Source organism: Papio anubis, chromosome 13 (genome assembly GCF_008728515.1).
Source record: "Papio anubis isolate 15944 chromosome 13, Panubis1.0, whole genome shotgun sequence".
NCBI lineage: Eukaryota > Metazoa > Chordata > Mammalia > Primates > Cercopithecidae > Papio > Papio anubis.
The window spans coordinates 104,167,979-104,191,481 of NC_044988.1; the positions used below are offsets into that span (position 1 = coordinate 104,167,979).

Here is a 23,503-nt window from a genome sequence, read left to right on the forward strand (position 1 = left end):
TTGGTTGTCCATTCCGTTCCTTCCATTCCATTCCATCCTTCCATATCTTCATTCCGTCCATATTCCATTATAAATCCACCAGATCCACCCTCCATTCCTTCATTCCTTCCTTCCATTCCATCATCCACCGTGATCCATTCCTTCCATTCCTGTCCTGTCCATCCATTCCACTCCCCATTCCATCCATACCCTGTCCCTTCCTGTCCTTCCTTCCACTCCGTCCACCGTTCCTTCCACCACCTGTCCACATGCCACTCCTCTTGGAAGGCGAGGCCTCGAGGCCGGGGGTGGGTATTTTAAGTGACATGCCTGAAATCTCCTGGCCTAGCTCCCCACCCCAAATTCTTGACTAAACAGACTTCAAAACCAAGCACTCAAGAGGGACTGGGGCCAACCCACAGAAACAAGCTGGATAATAAGAATTGAAGTAAAGGGCAGCTTCTGGAAGATGTCTCGGGCTCACGTTATTATACCTGCTCCCAATTCCTTTAAAGGGTTTTAATGGGGGTCTCCGGTCAGTGGGACCACGGAGTCACCGGAGAAAAGCTTTTATCCAACCGTGAGTGGAGTCCCAGCCCTGGGATGGCAGGATGGCAGGTGGAAAACCCCCCAACCTTTCCTGACCGCAAGCTGCACAAACCTATTTTATGGCTAAACAATTTCTTAAAACGATTTAAGGTCTACTTCTGGAAGAACAGTTTCACTTATGAAACTGATTCATTTCTGGCTTTCAGTCTTAAAGCTGCATACACAAGAAATGCTTGAAGCCCTCAGCATGGCCCTGTCTGCGACGACTGTCCCTCCTGGGGCCATCAAGGGACACAGCTACTCACCCCTTCAGACTTCTTGTCAGGGAAGACGCATGTCGACCCCCCGGCTGTGAAGTTGCAGTAAACCTTGAAGGAATCCCTGGAGCATCCTTGGTTAGGATCGACCCAGTATTCACCTGGATTTCAGAGACAGGGAGGGAGGCAGGCAGATTCAGGAGGATTGCTCCCTGGATGGTTCCGGAGGCCGCAAGGACATTTCAGTCCGGCGATTCCGTCATACCCAGGAATGCACCAACACGGGCCTTTCTGGGGTTTACTTTATTGCATTTTGCTTTTCCTGCTGGGCCCATAAAGAGATGTGGAGAAACTCATTCGCCAAGAACACAGCTGGGGCATCAAGCTGCTGGGTACGTGTTCTGGGGGCCGGGAGGGTTGAGGTCCGGCCCCCTCTCTGGGTGGACAGACATGCAGAGAGGGCTCTGGAAGGAACTCTGGAAATTCATGCATGTAGCATCAGAGTCTACTGGAACTATGAACATCCCTTGAATCTTGTAGGGGAACATTCAAACTTCCCGGGGGAAGACAAGCTAATGTGATTTTATCCTTCAGTTGGCGCCTGATGCAATGACAGTGAGAAGGAGGATGTGTTTTTACGGTATCGCGGAGTCTGAAGGCCGTCTGCCCGAGCGTGACGCCTGATGCCCGTCCTAACACTGACCCTTATTTCAGCCGGCACTGTGCCAGCCTCTCATGCCACTGCCTCATGCAACTCTGACCCCCTCCTGGGAGATCTTTTTATTCCCACTTGACAGGTCAGGAACACGAGGTTCAAGCAGGTCACCCGCCAGAAAAGGGCTAAGACCAGATGAGAGGACCTGGGGTGGGACCCCCTCCAAAGCCCTCAGCCTCTGCACCCAGCCTCACCCTGAGATGCCTCCATGAAGTTCAAGAGGGGAGGCTCCCGTGCACCCCTGCCCCACAGATGGGGAGGCTGCGGCTGCCCATCCTGTCCCTTCCGCTGTGCCTGGCTGAGCTGTCCTTGCCACACTCTGTGTGTCCTGCAGGTCCATGCCCACACTTTGGGGGGCCAGCCCTGCCCTCACTGGGCCCTCACCATCTGGGAAGTCGGGGTGGCAGAGCTGCAGGTCCTTGCAGGTCTTGTGAGGGTTCTGCCTCGTGCTTAGCTGACGGCTTCATCTGCTGGAATCTCAGCTTCAGGGAGTTGAGAGAGCCGAAGATCTCTTCCATGCCGTCCGCGTAGTCCACGTAGTTCTCGCCATTCCCGTCGTCCAGCAGCTGGCTGGCGTCGATGTTCCGCCGCGTCCTGGACGCCTGGATCGGCAGGGGCTGGATGACCTCTCCCGGGGGTCCCTAGGGGACAGAACAGGAGCAGTGGTGGGTGACGGAGGATGGGATGGGTCCCAGGATACGAGCAGAGCAGGGACAGCTGGGGCCACATCTGCAAGGATTCCCTGGGGCCTGGCAACCTGGGCTACATGGACATCTGTCCGCCTTAGAACTGTTTTCTTCCTTTCCTCTGGCCTCTGGAACATTCCACACCCATCCCCACTGCCAGGTGCTTGCCAGCACGGAGCACTTCTCTTCTCTAAGCCACATCCCTAGCTCCTCTTCCCTTTCTCTCTAGAGCTGAAACGTAACAGTTTGCAGCCTTGGGCATGCATCTACCATCCTGCCCTCAGCCACACGAAAGGCCAAGCCTTGCGGAAAGGGACCAGGTCTCCCCGCTCTTGCCTCTGCAGCCCTAGCTGGGGCTGAACACAGTGGGGCCACATGAATGCCTCCTGAGGCAAGGAGCCGTTCAGTTCCAGGAAGCCCCAGCTAAGATGATGGGAGTTGAGAGACTACACAACCAAAGGCGGTGTTCGATAGCGCTCTCGCTATGCCCTGGTTCAAACTGGCTTCACCTTGCGCCTCTAGGGCCTCGTTTAGTGCTCCCCATCCCGTATGCGCTCACAGCACACATTATAAACATACATGCACACACATACATGAGTCTAGGTGTCACATTTAACTTACACATGCGCATGCACACAGTAAAACACACACACATGCACACACACACACATGGGTCTGTAGTGCTCCCCATCCCAACACGTAATGGCATGCACACACATTATAAGAAACTTCTGAGATCCATTCCTTCCTTCTTCCATCCATCCATGAGTCATTCCTTCCTCTTTTCCTTCCAGATCCATCTTTCCACCACGGTCCTCAAACCACACCACCTTACCACCACTGGTCATTCCAGTCCATTCCTTCTGAGATCTGGGGCTCCATGTCCAGTCCATTCCATCCTTCAGTCCATTCCTATCCTTCCATTCCCTGGTCCATTCCATCCACCACATCCTTCTGCCTGGGTCTCCCATCCCAATGCAATACCACCACTAAACCACACATGCCGTCAATCCCAGACCTTGCATTCCTTCCTTCCACTGTCCACTCCTTCCTTCCTCTTCCATTATTTATCCATGTTTCCTTCCACTCTCCATTCCATTCCACATGTCTCCTAACCAGTGTGTCCTCTATTGTGATTTCTTCCCAAGTTGGCCTGTAAGCTTCCTGTGGACAGACTGTGTGGCTCGCTTCCCCTGCTGTGCGCCAGGGACAAGGCCTGGGCATGCCACACGGGCTTCATGAGTCTCCGGGGGCAGTCACACACACAGTTGCTTTCTCGATTCCCTTGGAACTAGCCAGAGCCCCTACCCCGCTTCCTGGGCTTCAAGGGCTACTTACCGGGGGGCCTGGGGGTCCTGGGTGGCCTGCCTCACCCTTCGGGCCAGTTGGACCCTGAGGAGAAAGAAAAGAATCAACCCTTGGTCACAGGGGCATGAGGGGACTTTGAATCCACCTTCAGCTCTAGAACAGTCCCTGGAGACCTGTGTGGGGGAGGTGGCCCTCATAGCCACGGGAGAGAAGAGAATGGCAGAGACCCCCATACCCTCCTGGATCCCTGAGATGAGGACAGAGCGGGATGGAGCCCTTCCTAGGGCAGAGCGCGAGCAGCTCACATGCCTCAGTCTGCCATGCTGGGGTCAGTGTAGAAAGACGGGAGGATCGTGAGCAGCAGGGCCTGAGCTAGGATGGATGTGTGAGTGGTTTGTTCCTGTGCCAGGGGACCCGCCACCCTCCCCTACCTTCCAGGCATGTGGCCTGGCTGGGGCAGCGTGTCACTTACCGAGGAGCCCTTAGCACCTTTTGGACCAGGCGGACCCTGCAGAGAGAGGACGGCAGAGCGTCAGCAAGCCGGGTCTCAGCTCCAGCCCCACCGTGCTCCATGTCCTGCCCAGCCTGGTCTCACCCCTCGCCCCTCTCCCTCCCGCATCCCCCTCAGGAGTCTACGCCTGTATTTGCCCGGCTAGAGTGGGAGGAGGGTCAGGGCCTGGCTGGTGCTCACCCCTCATGAAGACACAGGGTGGTCCTACCTGCTCCCCGCCGGCCTACCACCCACCCAGGCTAGGAAACCACAGCTCAGACAGCTGGGGGAGGGGCAGCGGAAAAGAGCGTGTCCTGGCTCAGAAGGGGCTGATGAAATGCACCCCCCAGCCCTCTCTGAGAGCACACAGCAGGGGCCAGCCCTCAGCGCAGCGGGGGCCCCGGGGACCGTGTGCACCTGCGGCCCAGTGGCTGTGGGGATGTCTCCCAGCAATGTGAGAGCCAGGAGGCAGTGCCAGAGGAGGGGAGCTAACTCCTCTTGTCTGGGCCAGGCTGGCCGGGCTCCTGCCAGATGCCTACAGACAAGTGTCCTTGTTCCCTGAAACGGCCACCGTTTCCCGTCCCTGTCTTCCCCACCCGAAGCCAGCGCCAGGCAATGCCACTTCCTTTCTTCCGTCTCCTGGGACCCTCAATGTTGAGTTAATGGGCAAAGCTACCCTGGAGGCCCCAATTCTAGCTTCTCGTGTGACTTTTCCACGATTCTCCAGCCCCACACTGAGGCCCCAAGGCTTACCCCCACCCTCCCTGCCCTCCCAGGAAGGACCACACCCCTCCCAGATACACACCGGCAGACCAGGGGGCCCAGGAGGCCCAATCGGGCCGGAAGGACCAGTGATACCCTGAAAAGGAGAAAATGCAGGTTATCACCTTCAGACAAGGAGGAGCCACGGAGCTGTGACCATGTCACCCAGCCACACCCCTCGGCTCCCCCTGTCCCTTCCCCACGGTGCCCCTTCGGCCCCTCCGCAGCCTCCTGCGGCTGCTCTCTGATCCCGGGCTGTGCATGTCAGGGGAGCCATCGACCTGAGCATCCACCCCAAGGCTGCCAGCCCTCGGCACTGCTCCCCCGGCTGGGCTGCCAGGAACTCTCTCTCATCCCCCAGGCCACTGAGGACTTCGGGCTGAGCACCTCTTTTCACGTTCAATTGGAAATACAGAAACCATTGCCCTGACATCGCAGCCCCGGCTTGGGCCCCTCTTGCTGTTTCCTTCTCATGGTGTTGGTCTCCCCACTAGAACTAAGCCCAGAGGGGTTGGGCAGGGAGTCCCGTCCATGCTGACTGTCCTGTCCAGCCTGTAAATGCGCTTTCTGCATCCTTGGAGCACGGAACCTCCGCTCAGACCCCTTCTCCCCACTGGCTCCCTCGGGGGCTGAGCTGCTGGCACAGAACAACTTCGGCTAGCTTTGCCACAGACACCTGGGCAGCTGGAGCCACTGCAGCCCCTCCCCCCACAGCCCCGGATTCCACTCAGAGCTGTCTCTGGGCAGAAGCTGGAGGCCAGGGTAGCGGAGGGCTGATGGCCATATTTCACTGGGGAGGGAGTGCTTCCCTCCCTTCACCTTGTCCCTGCAGGGACTTGGGCTGTGGCTCATTGTAAGAACCCCACAACTCCCCAAGCCTGCACACCAACCCGACACCTTCATCAGCAACACTGCCAAGACCACAGTTTGGGGTGAGGGCAGGGGAGCAAACAGGGTGGACACAGGGGTGCTTTCCTGTTGGCCGTGGGGACCCTGGATGCCTCTCTAATTTTCATGGTCACTGCGCCACCACACCCTGGGCGGCACTCCTTCGAAGACCCTGCTGTGATCTGGGGACACTGGCTGAGGAAAACGGTCAATGGCATGGAGGACAGTGGCCAGCGATGTAGGGTTTGCAATGAGCTCCACCCTTCAGCAATGTCCTGCAACCTTCCTGGAGCCTGTGGTGAGGATGCCACCTTACTCCCAGCCTGCAGGGGCTCTGCCTGCTCCTGCCCTGTCCCCGGCATCCTATGAGGCATGGGGTGGGCACAGCGTATTGTGCGTGTGTGTGTCCATCACGCCTTGCTCGGGACGGAAAGATTCCCACATGGGAATAAGGACCCGTGGCCCTCATGGGGGAAGGACAGAGACACCGCAGGTCACCTCATCCCCTCTCCTGCCTCCACGGCACACGTCACCCTCCCCAGGCCACTTCCAAGTCGCTCAGAGTGTAGGACAGAGTGAAGCTCCCTGCATGGGGTTTCCTTGGCTATGGTTTGCAGAGGCTGCAAACTCCAGTGAGCTACAGTGGCTTCCAGGGAAGTTTGGGGGCAGCTGGGGGCAGGGTGGAAGCAAGAGCCAGAACAGCCACTCTGCCCGCAGCACTGGCAAACACGGCTGGTTGTCACCAGTGACCTCCAGGGCAAGCGGTGGGTGACAGGCTCTCCCACAGGGCTGGGAACCAGGCAAAATGACCTGACTTCGGAGTCCCTCCAGCTCTGGGGGCCACCATGGTCATGAGGAGGAAGCCCCGCCTGCCAGTCAGGGCACGGGACTGGGAGACGGCTCTGCCGCCAGCTTCCTGTGCACCTGGGCAAGCCCAGCCCCTCAATGTTCCCATCTGCCAAGCAGGATGACCGGACTCAACCGACGTGTGGACGTCCTTCCGGGCTCTGATGGGCCCCTGGGTCCCCTGGGTGCCTGCCGCAGGGATCCAAAATGCCTCTCGACAGCCCACATGCAAGAAGTGCCATCTCACGCACCTGTTCTCCCTTAGGACCGGAGGAGCCCTGGGGGCCGGGGAGACCGCGGTCGCCCTTCTCACCCTGTTCACCCGGAGGACCGATGAGCCCGATCAGGCCTGGATGACCCTGTGGGAAAATGAAGACGGGAAGGGGCATTTGAGGGAGCCACGCCTCATGCTCGGCCACGGTGGGCCAGGTAACATGCAGCACAGCCATGGCACAGGAATCTTCACGTCATGGTCAGCCTCCCCCGGAAGGGGAACAAGCTCAACAGAGCGGCCAGGTGACGAAATGGCAGGTCCCAGGCAGCCCTTCGCTGGCCAGAGTCATGTCTAAAAACAGACAGGGAGCCATAGACACAGAGACAGACCAAAGTGATAAAGGGGTTTTCCTGAGTGGTCATGTTTCTCTCTGTCTTTCTCTCCATATACACTCGCCAATTTCCTCACGGCAAATCCGAACGCCTGCTCCTATACGGAACTAAAACAAAGTTTGTGGACTGACACGGAGAGAAAGATGCAGAGTATTACAGACACTACAATCACGGGTTGTTTTTTAAAAGAGAAGAATCCATGACATTCGCTGTCTACGTTTGTCTTCCAGGAACCCATGGCAAGCCCCGCAAGGAAGCCCCAGCTCTCATCTGCCTTGGGGCTGGGGGCGGTGGTGGCGGACGTCGGAGTGGAAATGAGAGGGTCCTCATTGCCTTCTGCTTCATATACAACCGTCTCCCTCCTGAGTACCTTTTATGTTTGTAAATAAATCAGTGCGAGTGGAAAAGAACTCCCAGCAGTTAGGAAAAATAAAAGGGCTTTGCTCCCACTGCAGAACCGTGCCCACACCTCCTGCGGGGAGGATCTGAGGCCGCCCAGCCCAGGGAGAGCAGCAACCTGGGATCCCGCACATCCATCAGCCGGGGCCTCTGCGCCTCGCCGGAAGGTTTTCCATCAATACCGCAGGGGCCTCCGGGATCTCCCGAACTGCTCAGGACCCTCCAAAGGCAGGGGCCAAGCCTCAAACACAGCGTGTCTATTTTCCTTTGTTTTGTCACCTCTCAGGGTCCCCACCACCAGCTTGCAGCAGGTGCTTGACAGATTCGGGCGACGGAGCAAGAGCTTGTTAAGTTTGAGACCCAGGGTTACAAATTTGAAGGTCCCGAGTCACAACTGCCGGGGCAGGGAAGTCCCTCTCACCTTTTCGCCTTTGGGACCAGAATCTCCTTTGAGGCCGGGAAGTCCTGGGGGACCCTGTGGGAGGAGGCAGAGGGATCAGAGTCCTCATCCCAGGGGTTTCGGGCGGCAAACTCACCCCACCCCCTACCCTCACCATGGGGAATGTCACTCACCATGGGGCCGGGGGGACCATCCGGGCCTGGGGATCCTGGGAGACCTTGTTCACCCTGAAACACAGAGACGCTCCGAATGAGTTGCTGGGTCGCCCGTCCCTCCACCTGGCAACCCCTCCGCCCCTCACAGCCTACTCACCACAGGGCCAGGGATCCCTCGAAGGCCATCGGGTCCGGGCTTCCCAGGGGCCCCCTGGGGACCGATGGGGCCAGTCTTCCCAGGAGGGCCTTCCAAGCCGGCTTCTCCCTGCAGGGCGGCGGAGGGCAGAATGAGGTCCGGAACTTGAGGCTCCAGGCACCCTGGCCCAGGACCACTGCTCGGAAACCCTGGGCACCTCTGGGAGAGCCCCAGAGTGACCCCATATCCAGGGTTGCCCTAATTCTCCACATTCTCTGTGGAAGCTGCCCTGGCCAAGTCTCCATGCCGACATTCCCCTGGCCAGCAGGGATCCCCAGTCTCCGCGGACTGTGCCGACCACAGCCTAGGGGTCACAGCACCATTGTCCGAGCAGGGATGGAACCGCACAACCTCCCGTCTCACTTAACAACAGGCGCCTCCAGGAGGGAGGCAGACAATGCCAGGCCGGGCCCTCAACACCTGGCTGACAGAACAACCTCCCGTGTGCTCCGGGCCAGGCCCCAAGCCAACTGCATGGGTGATGGCATCCCATCTTCTCCACAGGCCCCAAAGCAGACACGGTCACCATCGGACACGGTCCACTTTAGAGGTAGGCAGCTGCGGTGTGGCCGGCTCAAAGAGCAAACATGAGGTCGCAGGACTCCCCCGGACAGAACTACTCAACACTGGGCTCCCTGAATCCCGCAACCACCACCCGCCTCCTTCCTCAGGCGGGCAGGACAGGTGGCCCCAGTCTTGTGGCTAGCACTTGGCTGCCTCCTTGAGAGAGAACCAGGTCTCTTCCCCAGGTAGGCCATGAGCCAGGTGCCCCTGGGGCAGCCACTCTTGGCCTCCGTGGCCTTCTCTGCCCACACGCTTGTTCACTCCCCGCCCACTGGGCTCCCTTGGGGGAGGTCCATGCGGTCACGGCCTGGCCCCAAAACACATTACCTTGGCCCCTTTCTCTCCCTGTCTGCCTTCGGGGCCTGCGGGGCCTGGGGGACCCTGAAACAAGTAAGAGAACAACAGGTGGTGAGTGTGTCCTGCAGTGGCAGGGGGACGAGCTTGGGTGCAGGCGCTCAGGGTGTGCCGGGCTGCAGGGCAGGGGTGCGGGGTCATGGAGGCTGCTTCCGGGCCACCTGCAAGGACACGGGTCCTCAGCATGAGTCCTATGGACTCCAGTCCCAGGTAAAGGCCTCTCAGGCCACATGGGGAGGCTCAGTGCACGCCTCGAGTTCCGTGTGGCCTCCGTCTTGGGTGCACCAGGCAGCTGTTTACTGCACCGCCAGCAAGTGGCCGGGCCATTCAATCTGCAAAGGATGCTTTCTCATGTGCTCTGGCTTTTCAGTAAAACCTGAGCTAGGGGAGAAGGACTTCTGCGGCTTTGCGGGTGTCTTTCTCCCACAATGAATACCACTGACGGTGTCGGCAGCCGGACTGTCCTCAAAGGAGCAGCCGCGTCCGCCGGGCAGGCCTGTGATTTTGTGACATGGTGGAGGCTGAGTGGAGAACACGCCACACCCAAGCCTTCCACATCAGTGCGGCTCAGAGCACCCAGCGCCCAAGCAAAAGGTGACGGGAAGGGGCGGGGGTGCTTCATGCAGGGAGCTGACGGCAAGGATGTGCTTGCAGAATGATTTACCCTTTTTCCTGGAGGCCCAGATGGACCTGGTTCGCCAGTAGGGCCGGGGGATCCCTGGTATTGGGAGAAAGAACAGTGTCAGGCACTGAGGTCTGTTAGACTCAGTTAAGGCAAAACCCACGGAGATTTCAGTCTACTCTCTCCTCGGCCGTCCTGCAGCTGTCTCTCTCTTCTTTTGGGGCTACCGCAGAGGCTGTTAAGAGAGCGTGGCACCCGGGCTGTGACAGCGTAAGGAACCCTGACTCCCATCCCATGGGTTTTCTGCATTTTGGAAGAGAACTTTCCTACTCACAGTACCGACTGTTGATACACAATGACTGGTTCAGTCCTCGCCACAACCCGGGCAGGGACGAGGCACTGGCATCCCCTTTCACAGAAAGGGGGACAAGAATCGCCCCAGGACACAGGCCGGGAAGTGGTGGAATGGGGGCATCTGTTGGGGAAATCCAGCCCGGGGCTTCATCCCTAATGCCTTCTCTGAGTGGACACTTCTCTCAACTCGGTGACATGGCCTTTGCCCTCAGGTCTGCAGCCCCCTGTGCTTGGCCAGGCTGGGTGCAAGGTGGGGCAAGGGCACCTGCAAGGCCTCAGGGGCCACCTCCAGGCCCAGTCCTGCCCAGGGCCCGTGGGGGTCGATCCATCCCAGAGAGACAATCTGGGCTTGAAGCAATGTTTAAAACACTCAACGCCAAGCATCAGATGCAATGTCCAGTGTGACCTCGGTCAAAGTAAGGCAGGAAGGGCCCGGTGAGGAGAGGCACTGTCCCTGCTAGACAGAGCTGTGGGTAAGATCTGACGTTCCTGTGCAAGCCCGTGGCGAGTCGTGGAAGCCCTGGGGCTGCCTGCAAACCTGCTGCTGAGATGGCACGTACATCTCAGAGGGAGTTCATGAGCCCTGTCACCGTCCAGAATCAATATCGTAAGGGAATCAATATCATAAGGGAAGCAATATCATAAGAGAATCAATATTGTAAAGGAGTCAGTATCAAGTAGGTTGGAGTTTTTCCCAGACATGAGCCAAGCAAGTTGCAAAGTCCCAAGAATACACTGACACCTCCACCAGGAAGCCAGCCCAGATTGTGGACTCACCGTCTGCCCGGGTTCACCATCGTCTCCTTTGTCACCAGGGGGACCATCTTGACCCTGTGGGAACAAACGCGAGCTCCTTGCTGACCCCCAGATGTCACCCTGAGTTCATGTACCAGCTCCCAGTGCATCTCCAGTCCCTTCCCAAAACCCAAATCCATCCTGGTGCAGCATAGAGCATGCTCAGTGGGGTCAAAGGCGTCTTCTTGCTCTGATCACCAGAACATGAGTGCATTTTGGGATACTGCCTGCCCCAGTGAGAGTTCATCACGAAGAACAACCGGAAAGAGGGGACATGGGGCTGGCAGAGGCAGGCCAGCGTTGTGGGGATCCAGTGGCTTTGCCCTCTTGTGCACCTACCGCGGGGCCAGGCTCTCCAGGGGGACCGGGATCTCCAGGAAAACCCACTGGGCCCTGAAAAGAAGAAAGAAAGAGGCAGCCAAGGCCATCAGCAACCTGACTGAGACCACACGTGGCCAATCATGTTGCTGCCTCAAGACGGCCACCTGCTACCGTCCAGCTCCTAGGACATTCCAGCAATTCCAACACCTCAGCGCACTTTATGGCACAGAAACCCTCCCATGTGCAGCATGCCCCAGAGCCAGCAAGCCCGGCCAGTGGGCATGGCACAGGTCAGCTGTCTCTTGCTTTCCAGAGCCAAGCAAGGGGCAGGCGTTCCGCCCACAGGTCCATTCCTGGGAGCTCCAGGTTGCAAGTAGAACCTGGACCTTCAGACTTCCGGAATGTGCCTCTCCAAAGCCCCTCTGATGCAAAATCAGGGCCGGCCAAGGGCAGGGGCATCTTCCCAAAGCCCAGCTGTCACTCGTGCATCTCAGCTGGCTGCCTGGCCCACAGAGAAGAACCACTCAGGGCTTCCTCCTCTAGTCCACACCCTCTGTCTCATCTCTGCTATTTTGGTTCAGTAGCTGGTGTGAAAACCTCTAGTGTCTAGAAAAATTAGCCAAGACATGGAATGGTCTTGAAGCTGCTCTCGGAGCAGAGTGCACAGCCAATGATTCAGAAGGATCCCAGCGCAGAGCCCCGCTCCTGCTGCAGGGTCCTTGAGGCGTGATCGGCATACTCACAGGGCTGCCTTTGGGACCATCGTCTCCGGGAGGGCCTTTGGGTCCAGGGGGTCCAGCAGCACCTGAAGGGCCCGACTCGCCCTTCTCTCCCCTTTCTCCTTTGGGTCCCTGGAGGAGAGACACCAGGGTCAAGTTTTCAGTGCCAACCACGTCGCCGCCCAGAGCAAGGCAGGTGCCAGTTTACGGTGGGCCTCCCCGGTTCTCACCCCATTCAGACCAGCCTTTCCAAGTATCTGCTGAGCCCTGCAGGGGGCCGGCAGCCAGGTCGCTCCCCAGCCCTGGGCAGAGTCAGCTCCTGTGTGCACCCTGAGAGGGACCTTCACTTTTTGGGAGCCCTCGAAGGCTGAGATTCAGCTCTAGGTGGGAGGGACTGACTCCTGCACCAGATGTCAGTCAGTGAAGACCACAAGGGGTGTCCCCGGACTCCATGGATCTCAGGGGGAGGGAGCAGCTAGAACCAGGAGACCTGAGTCCACCCAGCTGGTCCTGGGCCTGAAAGCCACCTCTGGGCTGGCTTCACAGTGAACACTCATCCGGCCTGAGAAGGCCTGGATATTCCTAGTCTGTCCCTCATGGTCCGGGGGAACAAGGTGACAACAGCCACCCTCACACTTATGGCAGCCCATGAAGGGGCCAGGAGCAAACACTACAGAGGACAGAGTCCCTGCAGGCCATGGGGCACAGGTAGTTATTGCTAAGTCTGCGTGCGCACGCTCACTCCCACATCACACACCTTGTTCACAGTAATTCCATGAAACGGGCACAAGAGGGGTTACAACTCCCATTTCACGGATGGAAAAGCTAAGGCAGAGCCAAAGCCTCCGACCCAGCACCCCGTCCACACACCTGCTCGGTCATATCCCACCCTCCCGCAGTGCCCGCTCACTCACCGGGGGGCCGCCTTCTCCTGGAAGGCCAGGCTCGCCTGCTTCGCCGGGCTCGCCCTAGGGAGATAGTGGTTATGGCAGCGGTGAGTGCTATGGTTTCAAGCATTTGCCAAATCCTGCCTGCTGCCTGCCTGCCCCTGGGCACCCAGGACCCAGCGGCTCCTGGGGCAGTGGTTGCTGTCCCCAGACACTTCCGGAATTGGAGGTGCATGAGGAATATGGCAGACACGTGATGGATACAGGGCAGAGTGTCCAGGTTGCAAGCAACACTGGCTGTGAAGGCTTTCTCGGAGCGCTGCTCCAAGGGTTGTGGAGGGCAACTACGAGAAGCTGGTAAGTGGCTAGGATGGCACTCCAGGTGGGGGATGGCCAGGGCCGAGGCAGGAGGACAGGCACGCCGTCCTCAGGGACACAGGCCACAGGGGCACAGGGAAGGGGGCACCCACAGTGGCAGCAGGTGAACGGAAACACATGCCCTATGGCGGAGACACCAAGGCAAACACCACCTCTCTGCGTGGAAGCCGCACACCATCACCCCGTGGTCTCAGCAGGGCATACTTCTCTTTAATTTCTATATCATAAAAAATGAGCAGTGGTGGAAGGTGTCTTCCAATTTAATGGCCTGATTGATATCAGAAAGAAAGCTCTGGAAACCGTGCGCAGGAGGCTGGAGTGCATGGATGCACACTGTGTCTTCCCGCTTGTCCCGGGGAACTGGGAGAAGTGCTTTTGCAGTCAGGCGAATGCAGGAACAAGGATGTGGAGTCACAGCTCAGCGCCGTCCCGCCCAGCATGCAGGCACACACACATGCACCTGTGTGCACACACGAACTCACACACACAGGCACGCTCACACACACGGGTCCATCATGCTGCACACGTGAGCTCACACACACAGACATGCACACACACACGGGTCCATCACGCTCATGGAGTCTGGGCTCCAAAACCAATCAGATCAAATGGAGAGGACCCATTTGAGAAAATAATTCGGCTGACATGGAAACTGCAAGCTTAGAAACACCAGTTCTTTAAGGAATAGTCTCCACCACAGCTGAGCCTTGGAGAAGGAGGCAGGGGCTTTGCCGGTGGGGCGTTGTCTGGAAATTCTGCAAAAGGCTGTCACGAATGGACAGTCAGAGTTCCCAGCTCCATTTCACAAGTATTTGCCTACATTTCAAAATGCCTTTCATAGGAATAACCCAGCCATGCCCATAGAGATGAGTACATCTCCTCTCTGTGTACACACAGAGAGGTACACACACATGCATGTACCCCCACAAGCACGCATACACACACACACACACACACACACACACCCCTCAAACAACCACAAATCTGCCACCAGAGCAGGCACAAGCCTCACCTTCTCTCCCACTGCACCAGGGTTTCCTATTCCACCTGGGGGACCTTGTGGGCCATCAGCACCTGGAGCTCCGGAAGGTCCCCGGGGGCCAGGGGGACCTGGGGGGCCCTAGGAAAGGGGAGAGACCACTGAGCCCAGAGGAAACGCAAATGTTTCCCCAAAACTGAGCCGCTAGGACGGCAAGGCGTTGGAGTCTCAGGCACACTTACCATCTGGCCCACGTCTCCTGTCTCACCCTTCTCACCCGGAGGTCCTGGCAAACCCTGAGAACAGGAAACTTCCCAATTAAGCGCTGTTCTGTCATGTGTATGTCAGACACACACACGACTTTCATGACCTCCACCCACACAGCACCGCTGAGCGTCGGAAGCCCCGGGAAGGTGCTTCTCTGTGCATAGCTACCCATGAGGACGTCCTGGGGTTCCCAGTCTCAGAATCAGCCCGAGGAAACAAGCAGAGGAGATTGCAAAGATTTACGACAAAGGTGATTGTGGCAGGATCCCATAAAACAATAAAGCCTAAGGAGCCAGCAGCAGGGGACGCCTGGGTAAATTATGTCACCACCAGATGCTGACTTACTGTGCAGTGACTAAAAATCATGTTTTCCAAATAAATAGAGAGTCATGTGTAATGGCGTTCAACACGCTCATAACATAAAACGGGAATGGAGGATGGAAAATGGGGAAAGCTGGGTACAAACTTTCTCTCTTACAACATGATTCATTTTTCAAAAACCAAATACAATTACATATGTGCCTCTGTGTATGAGAATACACACATTTAAAAGGCATGGCAGTGAAACGTGCCCAAATGTTTATTGCTGTCATCTCTAGGGGGTGCATTTAGAAGTCACTCTTGCTGTGTTTCTTACGAATCGTCAGTTTCCACAATGAGCACAGAAATAAATGAGACTGTTGAAGAGCGGTAAATGCGGGCACGCCTGGAATTCTGGGAAGCCACAGCACTTCCAGTTGGAACGAGGAGGCCCAGGAGGCCCCCTGCAGCCTGGCTTTAGTTTTCCATTCTCAAAAAGACAAGAGGGGAGAGCACAGGGAAGACACAGGGGACGTCAGAAGTGGAGACCGGCGTGGCGAGAACCCCGCAGTTACCTGCAGCCCCACTGGCCCAGGGGGTCCAGGAAAGCCTCTGGGACCTTCATCACCTTTCTGCCCGAAAAGGCCCTGCTGGCCCCGAGGCCCTGGCTCGCCGTCAGCTCCCTGCAGGGAAACAACCGGCCACAGGTGAGGATGCTGGCACCCCAGCAGCTCCAGGGGGCATGGGGCTTTCCGAAGGTCATTGACCGTGGATACTCACAGAGGGACCCGGCTGTCCGATGGGGCCTTGAGGACCTGTAGGCCCGGGAGGACCCTGTGGGGAACAAGACAGAGATATGGGAGGCTTCCTGGATTGTGGATAAGGCTGAGGGAGGGGTGGACCACATCCTGAGCCCGGGGACCGATGCATCAACATCATCAGTTCAGTCTCCACATGTGTCGTTCCTTGCACCACGGTACAAGCCTGCTGCAGCCTCTGGGAGGTAGATGAGGATCTTGGTTCCACCCCGAGCCCATTTCTGGATGGCAAAGAGCTGCCCCCAGTGTCTCTCGAGAGCACCGTGTGTCATCTCAGCTCCCACCATGCACCCACAACACGGGCACGTGAGGCCCCCTTCAACAGGGAGGGTCCCGGCACCATGTCCCCTGCTGTGCCATCCTCAAGAGACCTCCGGCATGGGACCACGGGAAGGAGGCAAGCAAGGAGGGCACCGTGCCCTTGGCCCCGGTAGCCCACCCACGGCTGGAAGGACACAGCCCCTGCGGCAGGCCTCCTGGGAGCACGGATCCTGCTTGACTAGGAATCAACATATTGGGGGAAAGGCCTGGCCGTACAGGGGAGAAGGAGACGTTTCACCCGTCGGGAGGGAGCTGGTAGCAGAGCGATGGGGCTTTTGTAAGAACACACTAGGATTTCTGAGCAGATGAAAAAACAAAAAGGGGAAAAATGAACAGGCACTTGGTCAAGGGTGCTGCCTGTGCCGCAGCATTCTGGTCCTCTCACCTCACAGGGCAATGGGTGTGTCTGCAGAACCCAAACCCTCAAGGACAGAAACGCTTGATTTGTTTAATTTCACAAAACCGGAGGATGCATCCTGCTCATTCTAACACAGAGACTCACTCCCAGATATGCATGCGTGTGCACACACATGTTGTTGGAACACACACACACAGGAGATTTTCACAGCATGTCCTGCCACTCATCAGCAATGTTGGAAGAGAACGTGCATGGCACACGGCCTACAGCCTGTGACGAGGCCCCTGGGGACCTGGGGGCCGCCGCGCCTCCCGCGCCCCCCGCGCCAACTCTTACCTGCTCTCCTTTGTCCCCTTTGCTTCCTTTCTGCCCTGGCTCCCCGATCTCTCCCTAGGGGAAGGTGTGTGGGATTCTGTTAGACAGCTTGACAACCGTTTGGACCTTTTCTGTTCCCCATAATGAATTTTTCTTGGCGATGAAGAACAGTGTCCTTTCCAGGTGGCCCTATAACTTTCCTACCCATAAATGTTTCCATATATTAGCTTGATTTCCTTTTTAATACACGGGCTAAAAGGGATGAGGTCTTGATCTGATGCTAGACGGGCTTTTAGTGGACCTGAAAATGTGGGGAAAGTCATATTGAAAATATTTACTCTGTTTTTCAAATTGGGCCGCTGCCATGACAACGTAGTAACAGACAACTCAATTACTATGTTGCCAAAGAAGTTATTAAAATCCTCTCTGTTGTTCCTGTTGGGGTAAGGCTGTCTCCAGCCCCCCCCCCCCCCCGGAGATGTAAGGCATCATTCATGCAGAGGTGACAAAGTCGGAAATGTCCCCAGAGAGGGGTCATAAATAGAAAGTTACAGCAGAGCAAAATTTCACTGTCTGCATTAAACGAAGGATAAAATACAAGCTCCTGCAGTCATCATTTGAGAATTATAAAGCACATTCTTAATGAACGGGAGCCTGGATCATTCAAGTGGAGACATTTAAAAATAGATAGTGAGCAAAACCTCATTAAACCGGGCTCTGCAGCTTCAGAATTGGAAATGATTCGGGGGGGACCGGGAAGCATTTTTCTCTGCTCTGGCTACTCACAGCAAAGGTCGTGGGCAACCTCAAAATGACACAGGAGGAGGTGGTTTCTAAGTCCCTCAAGCATGCCGGGGACTGCGTGTATTACCGTTTATCTGTGGCCTGCTGGGACATTATCCCCTAACGCCAGGGCTGCGGGGTGGGTGCGGTATCACTCCACCAGCTGAGCCGCTCTACCCACCGGCATCCTATCCTTTAAATTCGCCACCCTCCCTCGCACCCGCCTGCCCAGCCAGGCTCAGCCATGGGTCACTCTGGATTCGCCTTACCTTATCTCCGTCTTCTCCAGGGGGACCCACAGGGCCAGCTGGACCCGGGAGCCCCACAGGACCCTGGAGACCGTCTCGGCCAGCTGGGCCTTGTGGGCCTTTCTCACCCTAGAGAATACAGAAGATCTCAGGTCAAATGTGGTTCCAACCTGGGAACATCCCCCCACCAGCTCATTACCCAAGAGAGGGACCCGTTGGCAGGGAGTGGGAGTTGGTGAGAGTTGACTGTCCCCACAGTCCTAATGGATTTCAGCCAGGGCCACTGAGGGCCAACGCTGAGCCCACCCCCGGACCGTGAACTTCTGGTGCATCGTTTCAATTAATCCACACTCATCCTACGAAAGGCTGCTCTTTTACAGATGGGGAAACTGAGGCACAGTTAGTGAGTAGTAGAGACAGGATCCAAACCCAGCCAGCCTGAATTCAGGCTCAAACAAAATGAGCCTGTATGTGGATCGTCTAAGCTAGTGACTGGGAGCCAAGCCCAGTGACCGGGATAGCCTGAGCTCCAGCCTTCACCAACTTTCTGATTCTTTATACTCTCTGCACTCTCCCTGCACACATGCAAAAGGATGTGCATGCACACACATGAAGACATACAAGCATACACCAACATGTACATACATGCACACACGCAAATATGGCTGTGTATATACATATATACATGTATGCACACACAAACGTGTGCACAAAACAAGCATACTCACATGCACGTGCACACACACGAATATGCACCGACATGTACACACAAGGACATGCATGCACACACAAGGACGTACACACAAACAAGCACACCAACAGGTATGTGCATGCATATATGAGTACGCACACACACATACACACACAGGACATGCTTGCATGCATACGCACACCCTATTTTTCCTGTCCTTGTAACTTCATTTTCCTCCTAACTGCCTGCTTGGTAATCTCAAATGATCCTTCTTAAGTTCTTGCTTTGCTCAGTTTTACCAGCCATCACATCACTCGGTGAGCAGCCTATATTTTCTCACTCCAGACAGGAATCCCTGTCTTCCGACAGATACACAGAAGGAGAGTGTGCACGTTGGGAAGGGAAACATGGAAGAGAGAATGTACATGCAATGTTCTGGTCTAAATGTAGCCGGGATTTAGTCATCCATCACTATTTCGTCTTACCATTTCCTCCCTCCACAATGCACGTCCTGCTCCTCAAACTTAGCTCCTATTCATAGAAATTTCTACCCTACTTAAGCCAGAGAATGCAAAGACCACGTGTGGGGCTTTTGTGGGAGCTTCCTGTCCTACATTCCCGGTCAGGTTGGGAGTTCTCGGAGACGTCCGACCTTTGCTTGGCCTTTCCTTCCCTCTGGAGCTATTCTGGGAGGATAACGAGCTTCTCCCTGGATAGAGCAACTCTTACAAGGTTTCTGCTTAAATATTTACTCTCTTGAAACCATGAACCGAACCATTTCCAACTGACTGTGTGCACTCTATGCACTGACTGCCCAGTTGGCTTCAGTTTTCTGGCACAGAATCCAGCTGGATCCATGTCCTGGGTGCCTCACTGGAAATGATTAGAAATCACCAAAATTGCCAATAACATATTAAACAGATGCTCAATGGCCCAGATGTTTCCAATGCGGTTTCCAGGCAAGTTCCTGCCCAGGGAATGTAGGCTATTCCTGCCACCCATGAGCCACTGAGAGTGAAACGTACAAGAAAATCACAGCTTTCGGGCCGGGCGCAGTGGCTCACGCCTGTCATCCCAGCACCTTGGGAGGCTGAGGTGGGTAGATCACCTGAGGTCAGGAGTTCGAGACCCGCCTGGCCAATATGGCGAAACCCCGTCTCTACTAAAAATACAAAAATTAGCCGGGCGTGGTAGCGCCCATCTGTAATCCCAGCTACTGGGGAGGCTGAGGCAGGAGAATCGCTTAAACCCAGGAGGCGGAGGTTGCAGTGAGCCGAGATCACGCCACTGCACTCTAGCCTGGGCAACAGAGTGAGACTCCGTCTCAAAAAAAAAGAGGAAGAAAACAGCTTTCTAACAATCAGCACTCAGACCTAACTCAATTTGAGATGGTCTGCGCTGATACCTGCTGATTGCCCCAGAGAACTCAAGCTCACTCTGACCGTCTGTACTGGGAAGGAAAAGCTGAGATTAATTAAATTGGTCTCCATAGCTGATTGAATGCAGGGGTAGGGGACATCACAAAATTGTGTGGCAGAAGTCAAATACGGGTCAGGGTGGACCACTTCTGGATGGGAAGTGGTATTTTGTGGGTTATTCACGAAAGCAGGCTGGCAGGAGGCATCTAGGCGAGGGCGCTCACTCATCTCCTTCATGGAGACCAAGATCTGGGCGGCCTCAAGACATGCTCCTCTCCACTCCTGAGGCTCCATAAAGCCTGCAAAATTTGGGGCTCACCAGTAGGTGGACTTTTCCTGGACACAGAGGAAGGTGCTTCGTCTTCCTGTTATCCACCCATCCCCTGCCCCTTCTTTGCTGGACATCTGCTCTCTACACCTGCCCCCCAACCAAGAAACGCGACTCCCCAGTTTCAAACATCCTTTCCCATGAAGAGCCCAGCCATGGGTCTAGGCCAGTAGCGGGGAGCAGTTCACACAGTGGGCAGCTGTGGCCCGATCACACAGGTGGCACTGAGGGTGGACGGAGACCAAGTCCACAGGTCACTGACTGTCTTCGGCCCCTTCCTCTGTCCACACGGGTGGGGAACACCAGCATGCAGGCATGGACAGGCTGAGCCCTGCCCAGCATCATCCCCGCAGGGCCCCTTTGGCTCAGCTAATGGCAGGAAGAATGTGGTTGGCGCCGCGGCTCCTCCTGTGCTCCTCGGGCAGGTCACCAGGTCACTGTGGGACACTCCCTCTGTCCCAGAGGGCCACAGACCCCACGCTATCCCCAATCCCAAGGAAATACCCCTGGGGTCATCACAGGAGGAGGGACAAGGCTGGACAGCGAACGACCCCAGCACCTCTGAGGGAAGGGCTCCCCCGATCCAAGGCAGTACTTACAGGAGCCCCTTTCTCTCCTGCTGGCCCTGGGGGTCCCTGGGGCCCAGGTCTCCCTGGAATTCCAATGGGCCCGGCGGCTCCGGCTGGACCTCTCTCCCCTGGAGATCCCTGAAGTGGAGCAAGAACACAGTCTCTTTCAAAGGCTCTCAAACTGCGTGGACGGGACTTTGTAAAGTACCAGCTGATCCCTCCACTTACCTGCTGCTCACTCTAGAGCCCACAGTGGCTCCCTATGGCCCTTTGCAAGCACAAATTACCCGGTCTAGCTTTCGCGGCTCTGTGTTCTCCTGTAACTCCAAGCTCCCAGGTGCTCCTCCCCTTGGTGTCTGACAGCTTGCCCTGTGGTGTACTTGCCTTCAACAGGCTCCCTCTTCTAGGAGCCTGGCACTCCCTCCCCTCTAGGGCCCGCAGGGTACCCCCTCTCCTCCAGGGCCCCCATGCCCATGGGGCACCCACTCCCCTCCAGGGCCCATATGCCCACAGGGCACCCATGTCCCTCTCTACTGTGCTCCTCCATGGTGTGCATTTTCCAAGGAATGCCTTGCCTGGGGGCTGGCATATGGATGGGTGGGTACCTGGCCTAATCGAGAGGGCCATCCTGCCCAGTGTGCCCCCCGCCGTGGGCAGCCTGGCTTTGGCGTGCATCTTCAGAGTCCCGGGAGACCCACGTCTGTTTCTTCCCCTGCTGGCCCAGCCCAGACCCACGCTAGGTGGACAGGCTTTCTCCTTGCTCCTCCTGCCCTACAGGCTGCCCAGCGCTCTCCTTTCCTCGGTGTGCCCCAGGACCCTTCATCATCCTGGCTGCGGGCTGGGGATGCGCCATCCACATCTCCCCAAAGGCCATCTTCCCCCCTCCATGTCCTCCCCAGGATCCTCAGGGGTCTGGGGCAGCTGCATGCTCTGGGCTCTCAGGGACTGCCCCTTCTGACCTGGAGAGTAGGATTCGAGAAAGAGGATGGGACAAAGGCTTTGACTCACCGCAGGGCCTGGCGGGCCAGGGGGCCCTTCGTTGCCTTTCAGTCCAAGAGCTCCCTGCAAAGCCATGAAAAGGCTGGTCAAGGGCACGTGGGGAGAGGCCTCCAGGGCTGCATCCTGTCCCATTTCATTCCCCGCCTGGCCTCTCACTCACCACTGGACCAGGAAGCCCTCGGTCCCCAGGGAAACCACGTAATCCTGGAGGGCCATCTTTCCCAGGGAGGCCTGCGGGGCCTGGGTCACCCTGAAAACAGAGTCAGAAATGAGTTTTCTTGGAGCCAGCGACGCAGACCTCTCACCCGCCCCAGAGCGAGGCCAAGCGTTGGGGCCTTCTCATCAGAAACCCCTGGACTTGGGTTGGATTGGGCTTCTCCTGGCCACTTTCCAGAGTCGTGACTGGACTCAGCAGTCCACACGTGGGAGCACAGCCTGAGCCTCTGCCTGGAAGCCATGCCCATCTGGCAGGCTCTGTGTGCAAATCTGACCCTGCCCCTGCTCCATGGGGCTCCTGGGTCCTTCCTCCCAAGGCCCTTAAGGGCTACGACGGGCCCCGTGGCAGCTGAGGGTACATCTACCTTTTCCATAGATTTGGGGCTCCTTGTAAGACCATGCTCAAAGAAATCCATGGTCAAAACAGTGTTAAAGGCATTGTCCTAAATGGATTTATCGCTTAAGGGACTTCTTCACGCCTGAAACCACATTTTCTGAAAAAAAAGTTACCACTTAGCCTCGACTCTCCCTGAGGTACAGTAAAGCTTTGATAGCTTCCAAACTATTCTCTGGGGTCCAACGTGGAGCACAGCGCGGTTTTCAAACGAGCAGGTCAAATGCCCGTGGCCGCCTTTCCAAGCCTGGAGAGCTCTCTTTGTGTCTAGAATACACACACGTGTGCGTGCACACATGTGTTTTGATTCCTATATCTACATGCACACACGGGTGTGTGGTTTTTTTTCAGTATTTCTTCATTTGCTTCACTTTGTTATTTTTCAGGTTTACTCTTCCGTGGTCCTACAGGCTGGAGAGCTTGCCTTTGCAGTATCCCTTATTGAAGAGCTGAAAGGGAAGGGCTATTTTTGTGCTAACACAGCAAGTTATGGCCACTCACTCTGGGGCGCCCAGGGGAGGAGATATGAAAAGAGGGTAGTTGGAGCTGGCACCAAGAGGTGGGACAAAAACACGTTTGCTTTTCACTTTTATAATTTCTCAGGCTCTTGGGGTGAGGGCTGTTTTTTAAAAACAAACAAACAAACAAACAAATAAGAAAAAACAAAAAACCAGAGTTTCATTGGTGTTAACCAGGCTGGAGTGCAGTGGTACGATCTCGGCTCACTGCAACCTCCGCTTCCCGGGTTCAAGCGATTCTCCTGCCTCAGCCTCCCAAGTAGGCGGGATTACAGGTGCACACCACCACACCCAGCTAACTTCTGTATTTTTAGTAGAGATGTTGGCCAGGCTGGTCTCAACTTCCTGACCTCAGGTGATCCACCTGCCTCAGCCTGCAAAAGTGCTGGGATTACAGGCATGAGCCACCGCACCTGGCTGGGGTGAGGGGTTTTTAAAAGGGCCACTTTCTGCTAAATGTATTATGGACGCACGAAGTCCCAGAGCTTTTTATCCATTTCTGGGAGCAGGGCTGGCAGCTGGGGAGAGAGCAGACGGTGGAGGATGGTGATGACCCCTGCACTCCCCCTTCAAGCCCATCCCTGAGCAGGTCAGCACGACTCCTGGAGTGAATCAAGCAAAAGTGAGTAAATCGTGCGGTCTGGGGAGTGAACTGGCAGGAGGAGGGTCTGTTTCAGGAATTACCCATTCATCAGAAAAGAGCAAGAAAAACACCAAGTCCCAAAATGATTCCTTAGGAAACGCCTGAGCT

The 23,503-nt window shown here is 56.4% G+C and overlaps 1 protein-coding gene across 1 annotated transcript in view; it reads right to left on the reverse strand.

Annotated features, from left to right (window-relative positions):
• Positions 1-23,503, reverse strand: part of COL5A1 (collagen type V alpha 1 chain) — a 201,242-nt gene that overhangs the window by 19,833 nt on the left and 157,906 nt on the right. The window contains 25 exon segments of the mRNA XM_031654694.1: positions 834-946; positions 1,885-1,960; positions 1,962-2,141; positions 3,525-3,578; positions 3,967-4,002; positions 4,790-4,843; positions 6,732-6,839; positions 7,907-7,960; positions 8,059-8,112; positions 8,198-8,305; positions 9,128-9,181; positions 9,819-9,872; positions 10,908-10,961; positions 11,265-11,318; positions 11,990-12,097; positions 12,880-12,933; positions 14,243-14,350; positions 14,452-14,505; positions 15,352-15,459; positions 15,557-15,610; positions 16,610-16,663; positions 17,641-17,748; positions 20,656-20,763; positions 21,634-21,687; positions 21,785-21,874. Of these exon segments, the coding sequence (XP_031510554.1) occupies positions 834-946; positions 1,885-1,960; positions 1,962-2,141; positions 3,525-3,578; positions 3,967-4,002; positions 4,790-4,843; positions 6,732-6,839; positions 7,907-7,960; positions 8,059-8,112; positions 8,198-8,305; positions 9,128-9,181; positions 9,819-9,872; positions 10,908-10,961; positions 11,265-11,318; positions 11,990-12,097; positions 12,880-12,933; positions 14,243-14,350; positions 14,452-14,505; positions 15,352-15,459; positions 15,557-15,610; positions 16,610-16,663; positions 17,641-17,748; positions 20,656-20,763; positions 21,634-21,687; positions 21,785-21,874 (1,953 nt within the window).